General features: G+C 51.7%; 1 protein-coding gene across 4 annotated transcripts in view; it reads right to left on the bottom strand.

Moving 5' to 3' along the window:
- CNIH3 (cornichon family AMPA receptor auxiliary protein 3) overlaps positions 1-14,911 on the bottom strand; it is a 112,428-nt gene extending 97,517 nt beyond the window's left edge. For 2 of the 4 annotated variants that reach the window (XM_070501370.1, XM_070501371.1), the window contains exon 1: positions 12,722-14,911. In XM_070501370.1, coding sequence (XP_070357471.1) covers positions 12,722-12,931 — 210 coding nt within the window. In that variant the 5' untranslated portion in view covers positions 12,932-14,911. Of the gene's footprint in view, positions 1-11,496; positions 12,436-12,721 lie in introns of those variants that run through there. The other 2 variants (XM_014862362.3, XM_014862364.3) reach the window with 2 other exon arrangements.
- Positions 14,912-17,558: the final 2,647 nt, after the last annotated feature.

Raw genomic sequence — 17,558 nt, 5'->3', positions numbered from 1 at the left:
TTCCAGCTGGGCTAAGTAACATTGTGCAGCCTCTGGCAGATCTAAGATAGATGCACAGGAGAAGGAATAAAAGGAGGTAATAGAGACAGACGAGAAGAAAGGAGAGAGAGAGAGCAGTCAAGGCCTGGGAGTCTGCAATGTCAGAGACTCAACAACCACAGACTTCTCCTGAACCAGCCAGGCAGCAGGTCTACCTGCTGGGCAGGGCTGGGGAGCTGAGCTCTGGGTACAGCACTGGCCAGAGAGAGGAAACAATAAAAGTGGGAAACCAAAGAACGTGAATGGAAAAGCTGAGGAATGGAGAGCAGACGTACCATGGATTCCCCGTGGCCTGCCCTGCGGCTCCTCCCTCGCTAGGAGGAAGGGTGTCCAGAGAAACGAAATCAGTGTGTCATTCACTCAGAAACGTGTCCTGGGCACACATCTGCAGCTTTTACAGACACTGCAAAGGACCAGAAGTTATAGCGACGTTCTGGTCAGACAGCATCACAGAAACCCAACCCCCCACGCGCAGTTCCAGGTGTCCGTGGCACTCAAGGCTGGACCATACAGGTAGCCATTCCCTAGCTCCTGCACCAGCCCACCACCCACTCTTACCCAGGAGGACGGAGAAAAGCAAATCCCACCCTCCCAAAACTTATGGCCAGGAAAGGCTGGGATCTGCAATGCTGAGAAATATTTTTTGTTGTGGTGGTAACTGCATGTGTACGTGTGTGTAAAATTACATTTTGACAAATCTAGTTTGTTTTTTTAAACCACTTTTGTGACTGAAAGCAGCTTAAAGAAACGAGAAAATGAAGTCATGCTCCAGGCATTTCCCAGCGCGCTGACAGCCTGCTTCACTTCCGGGCCCCAGCAGTCCCCAGCAGAGGGGCAGGAACAAACAGAGGGTGTTCGGCTCCTCTGCAGCCCGCGTGAGGCTGCCCATCCACCCCATGCAGCCACCATGAATATCTGCACTTACAAAAATGCAAATAAAGTTTTAATGAACGACAACAACAAAATTTTTCACAAGATCCCTTTGTTCTTAACATCAGGTGCGTTTCTCAGTTCTCTCACACACACAAAACCTTCTCAGGCCTAAAATCTCCGGAAACACTGATGTCTCTTCCTGATGAAAACCCCTGGAAGGAACCACTGTGGTCATGGGGCCATCTGCCTGGCAGAGCCCAAGCGTTGCCTCCAGTAAAATCTGTTTAAGGAGCATTTATAACTCCTGACAAATAGGAGGCAATGCTAAGACTTGAAGAAAGATGCTATCACTATTTTATTCACCTAAAAGACTTGAGCATTCCAGAGTAATGTAATAAAACGGACCAGATATTTGGGCGAACAAGTAGACCTGGGATGTGTGGGGCATTGCCATTGGTCCATCCAAGAGGGAGGCAACCAACAGGAGCCAGAGGGTCACGAAAAGTCAGAGGGTTGGTGCACCAAGGACTAAGGAGCAAGAGAGTTTCTGCTTGTAACATTAGAGGAGCCACAAAAAATTAAATGTAGAAATACCGTGTGACCCTGCATTTCCACGTTTGGGTATATACACCAAAGAATGCACAACAGGGTATCGAAGAGATATTTGTACACCCACATTTGTGTCAGCACTATTGACAATGATAGCCAAAAGGTGGACCCAGCAGAAGAATGGATAAACAAAACGTGGGCTAGACATACACTAGAATATTCTTCATCCTTAAAAAATAATGAATTCTGACACATGCTACAACATGGATGAACACTGAGGACATTACGCTACTGAAATAAGCCAGAAACAGAAGGACAAATATTGTATGATTCCACTCATATAAGGTACACAGAAGAGACCAACTCACAGAGACAGTAAGCAGAGTGGTGGTTGCCAGAGGCTGGGGGAGGGGGAACCGGAGTCAGTATTTAATGGGTATGGAGCTTCAGTTTGGGAAGACAAGAAAGTTCTGGAGATGGATGGTGGTGATGGTTGCACAACAATGTGAACGTACTTAATGCCACTGAACTACACACTTAAAAATGGTTAAAAATAGTAAATTTTGTTATGTATATTTTTCCACAACAAAAAGATAAAATCAAAAAGTTACAGGAGCCAGACAGAGCCCAAAGTAGAAACTGCAGGGCTACGTGAGATCCCCTTCTCTCTCTCTCTCTCTCTCTCTCTCTCTCTCTCTCTCTCTCTCTCCCGGTCCAATTGAACACACACATAATTAGTGTCTACACAGCCCTGCTGAGACAGAGGTTAAGAGCGAGCCCCGGCCCTCCACATGCCTGTGCATAACTGAGGCCCTTATCAATCCTTCAGCTGGAGTAATTGAGTAACTGTTCACTTACGACAATGGCCTCAGAGTCAGGTGGTGATGGAAGGTTCTGTTCTCGGAGCCCCGTCACAGACAGCAGTACCAAGGCCGGTGGCGCAGGGCACCCCTGGAGGGTGAGGCGGTCCCCTCTAACAACGGTGCCCAACCCGCACTGACGGGTGGGTCCTGGAGACCGCACTGCGCTGACTCTCCCTGCGGAGCCCAGGCCCAGGGCAGACGGCAGGAGCAGCTCTCGTACCTGGGAGTTCTGCCCAGGTGGACAGCAGCCCCGGCACACTGCCAGACAGCCCACCATGGCAGGGCTGAAACCTGGGCGCTGCCCCCCAGCCGGCCACCACTGTCCCCAAAGCCACAGGCTCCTGCTTTTCTTTTAAGAGATGAGACTTGCAAGCTTCTGGGTTCACGAGTCACACAAGACTGCCTAAGAGGTGACTCGCATTCCTCTCGCCACCAGTCTGAGAGTCACAACCACCAGCCATGGGCTCCACACGGGTTCGTGTGTCCTCCTAAGTTCTATGAATGCAAGACGTGGACAGCACGGGCCCTGCCTGCCATCAGCTTCTACTTCACTTAGAGAGCTGGCAGACACAAGAGAAAGTGTGTACTGCCACAAGGCCATATGTGCACAGGAGCAAACGAGCCACACGAGCTTTTAGGAATCTGTGGTAGGCGGGAGGGAGCAGAGTTGATAATGGCAGCACTTGAGCCAGACAGTGAAACAATGTGCAGAATTTAGATGCAAGAGGGAGAAAGTCTTTCCTCGTGGGAAGAAGAATAAATACACATATCTAGCAGGCAGTAACGTCTACCTGTGTGGGCCAGCCCTGGTGGCCTAGTGGTTAAGTTCGGCACACTCTGCTTCGGAAGCCTGGGTTCGGTTCCCAGCCACAGACCTACACCCCTTGTCTGTTGGTAGCCCTGCTGTGGTGGTGGCTCACATACAAAAAAAAAGGGGGAAGATTGGCAGGGCATCTTGGCTCAGGGTGAATCTTCCTCAGCAAAAAAAAAAAAGTCTACCTGTGGAGTTGGGGGAGTGAGAAGTGGGCGAGTGGGAGATTGCCTGCAAAGGCAGGGAGACACTCATTGTAATAGGCCTCCAACGCCAAACATATGTAGACTTTATCCTATGAGATCCCTGTCTTCAGTCCCCATGTCCTGTAGCAGGGACTGTCCCAACCAAGATTCTGCAGCCTTAATGCCTGTGCACACAGAGATGTGGGTGGCTCCGTTATGGCCTACCAGCTTGATCTTGATTTAGGTATCTTTCTTAGTGTTTTATATTTTGGCTTTATTTTAGCATAAGACTGTCTCATGTTTGCCTCACTTTCCATGCCAAACGAAAAATATTTGCCAGACTCATCATTAAGTTCTAGACTGGTATTCAGAGACCAATTCAGGATTTAATCGTGCACTTGGAGCTTTCGGTGACCTTTGTGGGAATTAGTCAGATTCCGAGTGCCATCAGAAGCAGGGCGGGGAAGTCCCAGTCACTCCTGGAGCACTCCTTCATCCACCCCTCAGCGTGGAGTCTGTCGTCACGTGCACGACCTCAGTGTTTGTACAGGACTCACTTAACGCCTCTTCTCTAAACTAACAGGGCATTTTGTTTCTTAGGACTCTCTATCTACAAGAAGAGGAAACAAGACGACGGGCAAACACATCAGCCTGGAATTTAATATCTGCCTTATCTAAGCTACGAGGGGACTATCTACACCTGGTCATCAAAGGATGGGAGAATGGTGTATTTCATAATCATCCTCAATCAAAAATGGGAGCCACAAGATACCGTGGGGCCATTACCTTGAAGCAGAAAATCAACACAGCCTGAGCCAGCCCGGACATCAATCTCTGCCCTGGGACAACCACGTGGGCTGTGGTCACTGTCTGACAGCCCATTTCAAGGACAGCACTTCCTCTCTGACGCCTACTGTTCAGCACCTCAGCCCAGCAGAGCCCTCCGCACCTTCAACCAGCCTGACCTGTGTCATCTGGGGTCTCCCCTCAACCCAGCAATGCTGGACTGGGCTCCGGCATCCTCCCACCGCACCTGGGACTCCGGGCCTCCAGCAGAGCCCAGGAACGTGTGTTTTTAACAGGCACCCAATGACTGCTATAACCAGGTGCATCTGGGAAACCATTCCCTGAGCAAGAGTTTGTCAAGCTTGGGTTGGCGACAGTCAAACAGCCAGATCTAGCAGGCGAAAGAAGCCAGAGAAGTGGTTAGTATGGAAGAGATCCTGCCAAGAAAGACCACTCTCGGCAGCGGTGGGGTGAGTTCATTCAGGTGAGAGTTTAACCAAGGAGGCCATTTTGGAAGGGACCACAACGCTCTGAGAAGCAGCAGACGAGAGCCTGAACCAAGGCAGAGCCACATGCAGGGAGAACAGGGATGGATATGACCAGGAAGCGAAGAAAGAATGGACAGGAGTGGCGAGGCAGTGGTGAGTACTGGGTCCACTGAGGCCGTGAGGGCTCAGGAGGGCACGTGGATGCATTCAGTTTGGAACCGACTGGGGGACACCGGGTAGGCAGCCCGAGAGACAGTCTGCGTCGGAGGACAGGTCCGGGAAGCATCGGTATCTTGGGGCGGAGAACCACCAACAGGTAAATGAAGGCAGAGGAGAAGGAGCCCAGAGAGGAGACGGGGAGAAATGGTCAGGCGAAGGGGAAGAACACAGATGCAGCGTGCAGAGAGAGCCACAAGGAGGTCGTGGACCGTGTCAGAACCAGAGAGGTTCCAATAAGCACTAAATGGTACTCAGAGACTGGCCAGTGGGAGACCAGTGCTGCCACTGCCAAGAGCAGGGCTGAGAAGAGGTGGGGACACAAGGCAGTGGCCAAGGAGGAAACGAATGCCTTAAAAAGACAGAAAGGAAGCAAAAGTGGCAAAATGCTAACATCTGCTAATTCTTGGTGGAGGATGCAGAAGAAGGTTTCATGAGTCTCTACTTTTCTGTATGTTTGATGTAAGAATAAAAAGAGGGAACGGGAGGCAGGACGTGGGGAGACAAAAGCTGTCTGCGAGGGAAGAGAGGCTGGGTGGCCTGACGAGGGGACAAAGAGGCTTGTCTGCAAGCTCAGAGACGCCACATCTGCCAGGGGTGAGGACCAGCAAGGGGCAGTGGCCGAGGACACAGGAAGCGGGGATAAGGGATGGAGCAACGTCCCTGGGGAGCAGGCAGGGGGGCATCGGCCTCAGACAGAAGGAAAGACTCTGCTCCTTCGGAGTCTGGGAAGGAAGGAGAAATCGCAGGGGCAGAATCAGAGCAGCTCGGGGGCCAGGCAGGAATGGAGGTGTCCCTGTCTGATGACCTCCATCTTCTCTGTGAGTTGGAGGTGACGTCATCTGCTGAGAGGAGATGGTAGGGGGGCTTTGGGGAGCTTCATGGGGCTCTGAGAAAATGCCAAAGATCTAGAACAGTATTGTCGGAGCTGAGAGAACGCACCGGGATGACGCTGATGACTTCTGAGGCAATAGTGATGTCAGCCCCAGCAGCCCCCAGGCACCCGGGTGAGAGCAGAGGGGGAAATGAGTGGATTCCTCGGAGACCAAGGGCTTCCAGGTGGGAGCGATGGGACACAGGACACAGCAGCTGAGAGCAGCGTAAGAGCCAGGTGGAGGATGATGAGGTCGGATGGCACAGAGCAGGAACTGAACCCTCTCCTCCTCAACGACGGGGGGACCGCGGAGAGGGCGAGAGGAAACGGCTGGGAGCGAGAGAGCCCAGGGCTCGCCCTGGACAGGCAGAGCCAGGGTGTGCGGCTGAAGGGATGGAAGTGGTCACTGGAAGTGACCAGCGGCGATTGGAGGTGAGGTCAGATCACTGACAGCACCCAACGGGTGACGCAGGATGCGGACATGACTGTGACCAGATGCCAGTTCTTTGTTGGATCCCTGGAGGAACGGCCGACAGGAGACACATGATGGCGACCAGGAAGCCTGGCGAGGGCTCTCCCCAGACAGCCGTCTACAGGAGAGGAATGTGTTTGCAGACTTTCTGCGGCTGGGAGAGCGGCAACAGAGCACAAGCCCAGAGGAGACAGCACAGAGCCACGTGTATGCAAGGAGAGAACGGGCCAGCTGGCCAAAGGGCAAAGGGCCTGGATGAGCCAAGTGAAGTCATCAGACCTCACGATTCAGGAGGGAACTCCGCCCAGGCATGGCCTCAGGGCCAACAGAGGCGCACACCCCAAGCACCTGGCAGAGACCTGGCAACAGCCACTGCCTTTAAGGCTTGTTCAGCAACTGTAACGTCAAAGTCAAAGGTTCCAGTGCCCCTGCAACAGCTGACCCCAGCCCCACCCTGAACCTCCCCAGGAGGGGTGACGGGCCAGTGGCCGCTCCTTTTAGCTGGTCTCTGAATTCAGCATCCTCCTCTCCTCTCTCTCCAGCTGACTGTGGCAGAAATACAATGATGCGTAAGCCTTCTCTTCCAGGGGTAGTTACCGAAAATCGCCAGCCACCGCCTCAAGGCCAGCAAGGGTGAGCGGCACGAGTTAGCACAGACATCACACCTAAGGGAGGCGCGCTCTCCAGGCACGGCTGGCACCGCTCCCACGCCATCCGCTGTGGGGTAACTAGCTCCACTGTCCTCAAGACGGCACCCCAGTGACGGCCAGTCTTCTTTTGTAACAACTACAGCTTCCAAGGTTTCAAGTGACGGGGTTCAGCAGAAAATGCACATGTCCATACTGCCTGGGGAGCAGTCACTGAGAAGCAGCCAGAAGCCAGACCAGAAGTGAGTTACCGCATCAGCCAGAAGGGAACAAGAAATTATTCTATGACCGAGCCCCTCCTACATGCCAGGCACTGTTCTAGCCTCGAGAAACAAAGGGAACATGCTCTCAGGCAGCTTCCTTCTAGGCTAGCCAGGAGGCAACGGAGAACGAGGTGGGGACGAGAGAGGAGGGAGCAGGGGGGCTGGAGGTGCAGACATCACATCCAAAAGGGAGAGACCAGAGGGGACGGAGACGTCCCAGACAGAATCAAAAGTGGAGACAGGTTAGGCACGGCTAAGAGCTCGTCAGACCCACCTGGGTAGCGCAAGGAGGGTCTTCAAAGGGCAGGCCACTGTCAACCCCAAGCATCCGACCACTTTACATAAACCCACTTCTTGTTTCCAGATGGATAATTTGAGAAACTGCAAAGTTTACTCGGTTCCCAGTGGCTGAGTCTGTGCCGGTGGAACTGGCTAAAACGTTCAGCCATCAAGACATTTCGCCTAGTAAAACTGCCTCGCCGTAAATTTGTATTTGTTATCATCTGTTAGGGCCCATTAAAACTCTCCAATAGCAACTGCTGCTACGAATCCAAAAAAATATTATTAAGAATTAACTTCATTTGTATGTTGTCAAAACTCACAGTTTTTAAAAATAACCCTAGATAGAAGAAATTTTAAAAGCTAAAAACCTGAAATAACTAGTAACGAATGTTTAATCTTTTCAAAGAGTGGTTTTGTCTGTGTTTATATAAATGAGACCGTCTGCAAACAGGCTCAACCAAGCTGGAGCCGAGAGGGCTCTTGTGAGAAAACATGGTTCATTTTATACAGGCTGCAAAGAGATATCACTTCCCATGTGAAACCCCACAGAGCATTTTTTTTTCCTTCTAAACATCCATACGCAACTTTTAAAAATACACACATACACAATGATTGGAAGAAGACACACCCAAATCTGCTCTGGATGATAAGATTAGTGGTGATTTTGTTCCATTACATGTCCCTGTATTTTCAAAATTTTTGGCAATGAACCTGCATCATTTTATAAACAGAAAAACTAATTTTTAAAAAAATGAAGTAGAATTTCCTCTTTTTAAAAAGGATACAATAGTGTGTTTGGTGTCTTCTTGTTCCATCAGAAATTCCAACCCTGAGTATTTTATTTATAACAGAGGAACGTAATTCCTTGGATAGAAACGTTATCCACTCTCATCAAAGTTAAGCCAAACACAGTAACTAGGGTTAGAAAAAAGTCATGGGCATAAGAGTCTCAGACTCGGCTCAAATCCCAGCTCCAATACATACCAGCTGTGTAACCCCAGGCAAATTTCATAACCTCTCTGATCCACAGTTTCGTCATCTGTAAAGTGTCAGTTGCGAGGACTAAATGGCTTCCTGGGCAGTAAGAAGCCCCGTGGCCGAAGGTATGCAAAGCCACAAAAACCCCTCAGTTTTATTCTGCATCCTCCAAAGGTGACAAATGTACTCAAAGACAGGGGCTGATATAAAACAAATTGGTAATTCGAAACATTTTCATTTGAAAACAAATGGAGATACACATTCAAAGTAAAAAACAAGACTTGCAAGAAATGTGCCTATGGCTGGCCACATGCATCCCCGCTCCCAGGCCTCCAGTGGGAAGAAAGAGGTAAACAATTGGAGGAACACCTGAGAGGGCGTCCATAGTGGCAACAACTGGCCTACCGTAGACACTCACCGAGCAGTAGCTCCTATCCTTACCCCTGAGTAGGAATGCACAATTAAATAAGGAAAACACGCCCTCTTCGCATCTCTCAGCCTGGGGATGGCGATGGGGCTGGCTTTCTAACCGCTGTGTGTTAAGTGCCCAATTCATTATTTGGGGCGTCATTATATCTACGCAATCAATATGGCTCGTCATATCAAGAAACAGATGAGGAATATACAAAGCTGGAAAGCAAGCAAACACAGAATCTAATATAAAACTAACTGTCCTAAGTTTTGGTTGAAATAATTACCACCATATACTCAACCCCCACACATACAATGTGTGCGCTGCAATCCACGGTCTCAGATTTCCCCTTTCGATGCTTCGGAACCTAATCAACGTGGTGGGGTTTTGGGTGGTTTTTTTCTGGAAAATGGGAGGAGGAAAAGACATGGAAAGGAAGAGGGCTGAGACTGGGGAACTGTTATCGTAACTTGAATTCAAAGAGTACAAATCCTTTTATTACTAGAAACTGGAATCTTGCCATTGCCACTGGGATTCAGGTCAGGACCTGAGCCAGACTAGGAATCTGATGGCATTTAGCTCCCCTGCACAAGGGGGTAAGCACTGGGACCCCGGAGAGTGGAGGCCAATACGGGATCAGAGCAATGCCTGGTTGTGATGCAAACATCTATTAGTCATCCAGCGGCACCAACTGTCCATTTAATTAACTGCTCCTGAATTATTTATCATCTACCCCTGAGGGAGAGAAAAATCACTCTTTCTGGTTACCTGCTCTGCTTAAGGGGCTGGTTCAGAGAACTCCAAGGCTGACAGTTTGAGGGAGCTCTGGTCCCTGCCACCCTCTGGTCAAGGCAAAAACATACGGAAACAGCAAATGAAGTATTTCTGGAAAAAGGGAGTAGTCAGCCTTCTAGAATGCAAACAACTCCCCAAATCCAAAAAAGCAGAGAAAAACTCCTCTAAAACACATTAGCAGGGGTCAGCGGCACTGTCTGGGCGTGATGTGTTCTGCATCCTTTTTTGTTCTAAATTAGGTAAAGTTTCCTTTTCCCTTAACAACTGTCGACAACTTCAAGGCTCAACTCCCTACCACAGATGAGACCCAGCCTTCCAGGGCAGAGGAGGAGAGGCTGTGAAATCCCACCGCTTCTCACCCACAGGATTTCTGAACAGTTCCAAGAGCCCTGTGTCTGAATTCCTTCTGTCTCACCCCCAGATGCCGAAATCAACTGATTCCCGGACTTCACACCATGTTAGACAGAAGGGGAAGCTTGGAGATCATCCGGGTCCACCTCCTCACTTGGGAGATGTGGAAGGAAGCCCAGCTAGCGACTTTCCTAAGGTGACATAATTAAAAGCGCTCCTGGGGTGGGGGTGGGGGGCTCCCTGTCCTCCCTGCCAGAGAGCCTTGTCACAGGAGCAGCTCTAGCTGCTTAGTTCTATTTTAAGATAAACCCTCTCACTCCAGTAACCACTTATACAAAACACCTGCATCTCACCCGCCCTGCAGTTTCCTTCGGGCTTTATTCGGGGTCCTCTCCCAGGGCGCTCCGCTCTCGAAGGGGCGCCCGGACCACGCCTCCAGGAATGCATCTCAGGGCAGTTGCCAGTCACCCGGACTTGCCCGGCAGGGCAAGGCTGTTAATGGGGGGAGACTACGCACTACCGAGCTCCTTCTCAAAGGCTTGACCTTACACATTCTCCCTGCCAGCCCTCTGACGGTGAGGGGAGTGAACCTAAACAACCTCAGAGGAGGAATTCCAGTACAATCGACTCCCACATCGGGCACGCTCTCTACGAGAAGACGAGCCTTCCCGCGGCCGGCTCCCTCCCTTTCTTCCTACTTCTATTCAGAAGCATTCGCTCCCCCATTCCCACACCACACCTGCAGAACTGGGACCCACCACGCTGCCCTCCACCTGGCGTCGCCCTGGGAAGGGGGCAGGAAAGCTTGTGCCCGCTGGGGATGCTGAGGGCCTGGGAAGGGAGGTCTGCCACCTGCCGCCCCGGAGTCTTTCAGGAGTGGGACAGCTGGGGCCCCAGGAGAGCAAAGGACGAAACTCGCTCTCCTCGACTTTCCTCCAAGGCCCCATTCATCCCCGGCTTTGCCCCGGCCCCCTCGTCTTCTCGCTTCTCTCTCTCCCTTGCCGTTCCGCATCTCCCAAGTCAACCCCCATCACCTGGGTCCCCTCCGCTCCCCTCCCCGGGCCTCTCCCCACTTCCTCTTACAAGGCGCTCCTGTCGTGTTTCCACTTTGTCTCCAATATGTCTAACCGCAACCCACCACAGATTTTGACATTTTAAATGTTTAGTTGTTATAGTTACTTGACTAATTGCCGGGCCCGACAGCGGCGCTTCTCCCTCGCCTCCGGCGAGCATGAGAGAAGGGGGCAGGGGAGGTGGGGGGTACGGGGCTGTAGCCGCCACTCCTCGGGGCCCGGGACTCAAGGCTAGGCCCTGGCAAGGGTGCCTTGCCTGGGAACCGGCGGTCCCTCCGCCTCCAGCCTGCAGCCTGGGCACGGAAGGCACGCCGGGCCTCTGGATGCCGCGCACCGTCTCCTGCCCGGGACACGGGAGCGGCCGGGGGGCAAGCCCAGGGGGGCCAACCCCAGGAGGCGCCGCGGCTGGCCTCCCGGTGCGCCCACGCTCGCAATGCGGAGAAAGTGAGGTGGCATTTTAGTGGAACTGGGGAAGGAGGTGGACAGGGGCGCTTTTGGGGCAAAGAAAAGAGTTAGAAGCGGCTGGGCCAGTTACTCACGTGCCAGATAGCGAAGAAGATGAGCGCAGCGCACAGCACCAGGGACAGCATGTAGCAGAAAGCAGCGAAAGTGAAGGCCATGGCCGGTGGTCCGATCCCGCCACGCACAAAGAGCCCCTAGGAGGCTGGTGTCCCCCTCGGCGACCGCACTCCCTCAAAAGAGGGGCAAAAAGGAGCCACGCCTGCACCCTGCCCTCGAGGCGAGTGGCTAGGAGGAGGCACGCCAAGCGGAGAGAGCCTTAAGGGTCAGCGAACAGAGACAGGATTCCCGCAGGCTCCGGCGACCCGGGATGACAGCCCGCCCGCGAAAAAAGGAAAAAGCGCGTCAAGCGTCGTTGGCGGGAACTGTCCCCAAATCGGAGAAGAAACCAAAGCAGTGGAGAACTCCTCAGATGACTGCACGCCAGCGAGCCTCTCGAGACCAGCACGGCGAGGGGCGCGAGGACTCCAGGGAGGACCGCGTGAGCAGCTCCGGGCCCCCGGAACCCCAGGGAAGAGCCCTCCGCTCTCCGCGCCCCAGCCCAAGAGCAGAGGCGAGCGCGCCGCTCAGGACCCCATGCGCCGCCGGGGCGCAAACGGAGAGCGCCCAGCGCGGGGCCCGGGCGGACGGCGAGCTCCTCCCGAATCCCAGAGCCGCCGCCGGCGCCTTCCCGGGGGAACAGATCTTTAGGTGGCCGGGAAGGACCAGGTCCCCGTGGTCCTGCGCCCCGGACGCGGCTTCCAGGGCTGCTGTGCGCTCCTGTGCGCGCCGGGCCCCGGCCTCGGTAATCCAAGTTCCCCGGAGCCTAGGGATGGGCGCGGGGTGGGCCCGGCCTCCAGCCCCGCGGGCCCGCTCCCGCCCGGGCGGCAGGAGCGGCGGGTTTCAGGCCAAGAGCTGCTCGCTGCCAAGCGCGCTCCACCTGCTGCTGCTGCTGCTGCTGCCGCCGCGTCTGGCGCTGCGAGCACGGGAGCGGCGCGCCCGGGGTCCCCTCCCTCCCGCCGCCCCCTCCCTCCCGGCGCCCCCGGCTCCGGCGGGCGGGCGGGCGGAGCTGCGGCGGCGGGGGCCGGGGACGGGCGGGCGGCGAGGCGCCGCGGCGGCCGTGGGCGCGCCGGCCGCTCGCAGGAAACTTGCGGCCGCGGCGAGCGGGGCGCGCGGAGCGGAGCGGGGCGCGCGGGGCGGAGCGGGGACTCTTTAAACACGTGCGTCGGGAGGAGGTGGGACGCCGCGGAAGGGTATGGCGTGTACCTCGCGCGAGGGCGGCAGCCGCCCCTCCGGTTCTGGCAGTTTCTCCAGCTGAGTGGGAGCCGTGGGGGCTGAGTGCTGTGATGGTTGCGGATACAGACAAGCCCTTGGCCCCCGGGATTGCTTGGCGGGGGGCGCTTCCCAACTTGTAGTGCCCTGAAGGCTCCGAGCTGTGTTTGCGGCGCTGCTCCCAGCCCCTGCGAAATTCTCCATTTCCCTCGCCTCCTGCACCCTCCCCCACCGTCTGACCTTGGGACTGGGAACTAGACTTTGTGGTCTGTTCTGGGCTGAAGAGGCGGCCGCAATGGCCCTGTGCAATTGGTGTGGGTCTAATGGAACTGTCGAGAGCGTGTGCTTTTGGAGTCAGACCCCTTAGAAGCTGCAAGTTTCTTAACCTCTTTAAACCTTGGTTTCTTTATCTGAAAAATAGGAATAAGAGTACTACCGATCCATTTTAGGGGATTAAGTGGGAACATAAATAAAGAACGTAGCCGAAAGCCTGGCACTTGGTGCACATTCAGTAAAGGGTAGGGAATGTTATGTGCACACTTGGCCCCAGTGGCCCAGCGTCTTGGAAGCACAATGCCTTCCTTCGTAAGGGATTTCTGATACAGCTGTGAAGGAGGCGCCAATCATTCCAGATAGAACTTGGGTTTCGGATAAGGCAGTGAGTCCAGAAAGCAAGGTGAAATATCCTGAAAAATGATTGGCAGATCCACATCATGGTTTGGAGTGAGTCTCAGAGCACCTGGTATCTTGCACAGAGTGGGTGCTGAATAAATAACTGTCGGGGTATTCTAACCCTGGTGGGCTAGCTGCCCTGTAAACAAATGTGATTGCAAAGGCTTTAGAGCTGGAAGAAAGGAGTTACAGAGAGCTAGTCATACAACTAGCCAGTGATGGAACTAGAATCAGGTCTGCAGACTCTAATCCGGCGCTTTTTCCACTACACCCCAACATTCTTGCAGAGGTTTGGCTGCACCTCCAATCTGGAAGCCTTTTGATGGGAAGTGGGGAAACTAGAGCAAGTCCAGTGGCTGTTGACGGAGTGGTCAACAGATCAGCATTTAGCTGCCTCTGGGTCAGGACTGGCTGCATACTTTGCAGGGCCAAGTGTAAAATGAAAATGTGGGGCTTCTTGTTAAAAAATTATTAAGAATTTCAAAATAGCAACAGCAGAGCATTAAACCAAGCATGAGGGCCTCCTGACCACAGGACCCTGGGCAACTGCAGAGGTTGCACACCTGTGAATCCAGCTGTGCTCTGTTATTTTCTTTATCACTTTCTCTTTTACTTAAGTATGCCTTCTAATTTAAATTCTCATTGAAGAAAATTTGGAAAATGCAGAAATGAATAAGATGAAACAAACACCATAGTGTGCCATTCTCAGACACTGCCAGCCAGCACAATAGTGGTAATATTTCCTTCTATCTCTGTTTTTTGCTTTTTATTTCACGTCAATCATTTCTTGTAATAGTTGTTAATTATACTGTATAAATTTTTGTGACACCAAAACAATGAGATAATATCAAGGAAAATTTGATAATTCAAATATTTCAAGGCCCTTTAGGGCTGATCTGCTGTCTTTTGTTTCTGCTGGGTTTTGTTCATGGAGTCCTAGCTCCTCGTGTGTCTAGTAATTTTTTAGTGTATGTCAAACATTGTTTTGAAAAGTTCTTTGCAGGAATTTGACGTCTAAGATGATGTTATGTTTCTCCAAGGAGGATTTTCTACTTCTTTTGCCAGTTGTCTGGGGGAAACCAGCACTCAAGAATTACCTTGATCCGTATTCAGGGTGAGATTTTCTGGGCTAACCAGATGACTCTGGTCTGTAAGAAGGCTGGTTTGTTTCAGGTTCCCCCTCATTCACATGGAACAATCCTTGTGGATCCCAGGCCAAAGCAGGCAGGTCATGAAGTCCCACGCCCTGGTGGTCCCTGGACTCTGACTTTTGCTCCCAGCCCTACAACACAGGAAAACCTCAACTGAGCCTCTCAGCCACCTCCTCCAGACTAGCACATGGCCCTAGAGTACAATCGGCCCCAAGCTAGGCTGACCTCTCTGGGTTCCCAAACACCATCAGAAGTTGGCCCCAATAATTGCTTACTCTCTTAAGTCTTTGATGCCTTTAGGAAGATGTTTGTATATTTCATTCAGCTTTTTAAATTGTTTTCAGTGGGAGAATTGATCTGAATTATCTAGCCCAGTGTTACCAGAATCAGGAGTCTCTACATCAGAAGAAAATTTCATAGGAAAAAAACGAATCCATCATCCGCCACTCTGACTTTCAAGTCTCTACCCATATCACAGAAAAATGGCTTCCCTTGCCCCACCCCGCCTTATCTTGTTTTATCAGGTACAGAATGGTATCTCAGTAAAGGTGACTGCAATAATAGAGTTTCAGAAAATAAGGACCCCAAACAGTCATTGTTTATTCCTTTAACAAACATTACTTAGTACCTATATGTGGTGTACACTGTCAGAGATCCACAAGGTTCCGGGTCTAATTAGGGAGGTAACAAAGATCTTCACAAGGCAGTGTTTAAAAAAAAAAAGAGCCTGTGACACAGTAGAGGAAGGCAAGGGAGAAAGTGATTAAGAATGGATGTTGAGGGGCCAGCCTGGTGGCATAGTGATTGAGTTCATGTGCTCTGCTTCGGCAGCCCAGGGTTTATGGGTTTAGATCCCAGGTACAGACCTACACACCACTCATCAAGCCATGCTGTGGCAACATCCCACATAAAAGAGAAGAAGATGCACATGGATGTAAGCTCAGGCCCAGTCTTCCTCAGCAAAAAGAGGAGAATTGGTGGCAGATGTTAGTTCAGGGTTAATCTTTGTAAAAAATAAATAATTAAAAAAATAAAATTTAAAAAAATAAGAGGAATATTGACACAGATGTTAGCTCAGCGACAATCTTCCTCAAGCAAAAAAGAGGAAGATTGGCAACAGATGTTAGCTTAGAGCCAATCTTCCTCACCAAAAGAAAAAAAAGAATGCATGTTGAGAGACCAACCTACATTGTTTCACCTACTATAGACATTGAAAAGCCAATTACTTGATTTTTCCTAGCCACCATGCAGCTAGGAGTGGCCATGTGACACAGTTTGAACCCATGAGATATATACTTCTTTTTGCCTGAAATGCAGACCTGATACCTGGAGGTACAGCAGCCATTTTGTGACAATGAGAAGGAAATCAAACATTAAGAATGAAAAAACTAAAAAGAGAGAGCAAGAACCATTGACAACATAATTGAGCCACCCCACTGGCCCTGAACTTCCTATTCCCTGACTTCTTATTGAATGAGACCAAAAAACTTCCCACTTTTTTAAGCCATGAAAGTAAGGAATTCTGTTACTTACAGGTGAACACAATTCTTAACTGATAATATGGTTTAATGGGGGGGGGTGGGGGCTGTTTTCCTGATATGACATGAAATGGGGATATTCAGGCTGGTGTAGCAGCTCCATGTCACCATGACTGTCCCCAGCTCTTTACCTTCCTGGCTTGCTATCCTTTCCATGTGGATTTAGTTCTCACGGTCACAAGAAGGCTGCTGCACCTCCAGGCATCATGTCCATGTTGCAGGCAGGAAGAAAGAAAAGAGCCAAAAGGTTTCAGCATGTCTTTTGGGGAGAGTAAAGGAAGCCCTCACCATGGATGTTGTGCATCTCACTGGCCTGAACTCTGACACTTGGTCACCTCTACCTCATTGAAAGTGAGTCTGAGGAGATGAATCTTTTCTCATCCTGGCCTTTATAAAATAGGAAGGCAAAGAGAAAAGGGTTTTGAGTGGCTTTGAATATCCACGTTTCTTCCATACAGCTGTAGTGGGGTTTCCTGTTCCCAGCAGCCTGAGACAGTTTCCGGGTGTCACAGTGGTGCTGACAGCGCTGTATAAGACAAGGGACAGCTTTGGGGGTGGTGTGATTGGGGTGCAGGGGTGGGGGTCATAGACAAGGTGACAACTTTAGGCAAATTCCATCAAGTTCTCTCTCTGCTCTTAAGCAAATCTGATGGTTCCATGTTCTCCTGCCACATTCGCCTCCTCCCAAGTTGACACACCTGCACAGGTGAGTGTTGACGTTCTGCCCTCTCCTATCTTACGTATAGTAACACCACAGTTTATCAAAGATGAAGGCAAATAAGGGGTCCCACCCAACTCAAGACTTGGATCCTCAGGAAGCTTCTTCCCCGCTGTCCTGCTTCCGCCCTCTCCTTCCACCCCGTCCCCACCTGGCCCGCAGGCACCTGGCATGGTGCCCATGGAACGGCACCCATGAACCTTGGGAAGGGTGGTGAAGCGGGCCGTGCGCTCCTTCCAGCCCACCCCCAGCCCCGTCCCACCCACGGCAGAATCTGACCAGACGCTTCGTTTATTTAGCACAGAATTCAGGAGCAGCTCGTCACTGGCACTCTCCCCCATAAACGAACTCCGTGAGCTTTTCAGTGCCACATGGTGGGTCCAGTCCCTCCCTTGCTTCCCAGCCAAGTGTGTCGGAATCCTGGCAGGCTTTCCCCGTCCTCCAGGGTAAAGCCAGTCCACCGAGTCTGCCCTCACCACCATCCAAACGCTCCCGCAAATCCTGCCAGAAAGAGACTATGTCCAGCCAGTCCACCTCCCCGGAGACTCTCTGTTTCTCTCTCTCTTTGGTGGATTTGGAAATTAGAATGTCCTGAGAAGTGGGGGTTTTTAAATGACTGTGTATTATAAAATTTTCAAGCAGATAGAACAGTAGAGGAAAGAGTATCGTGCACATTCATCGAAGAATCACCCAGATTCAGCCACTGTTTCCATTTCGCCATGCATGCTTCCTGTGTCCCCAAATGGTATTTT

Source organism: Equus asinus, chromosome 30 (genome assembly GCF_041296235.1).
Source record: "Equus asinus isolate D_3611 breed Donkey chromosome 30, EquAss-T2T_v2, whole genome shotgun sequence".
NCBI lineage: Eukaryota > Metazoa > Chordata > Mammalia > Perissodactyla > Equidae > Equus > Equus asinus.
The sequence above is the reverse complement of the archived record's forward strand: the minus strand, read 5'-3'. Positions and strand labels throughout refer to the sequence as shown.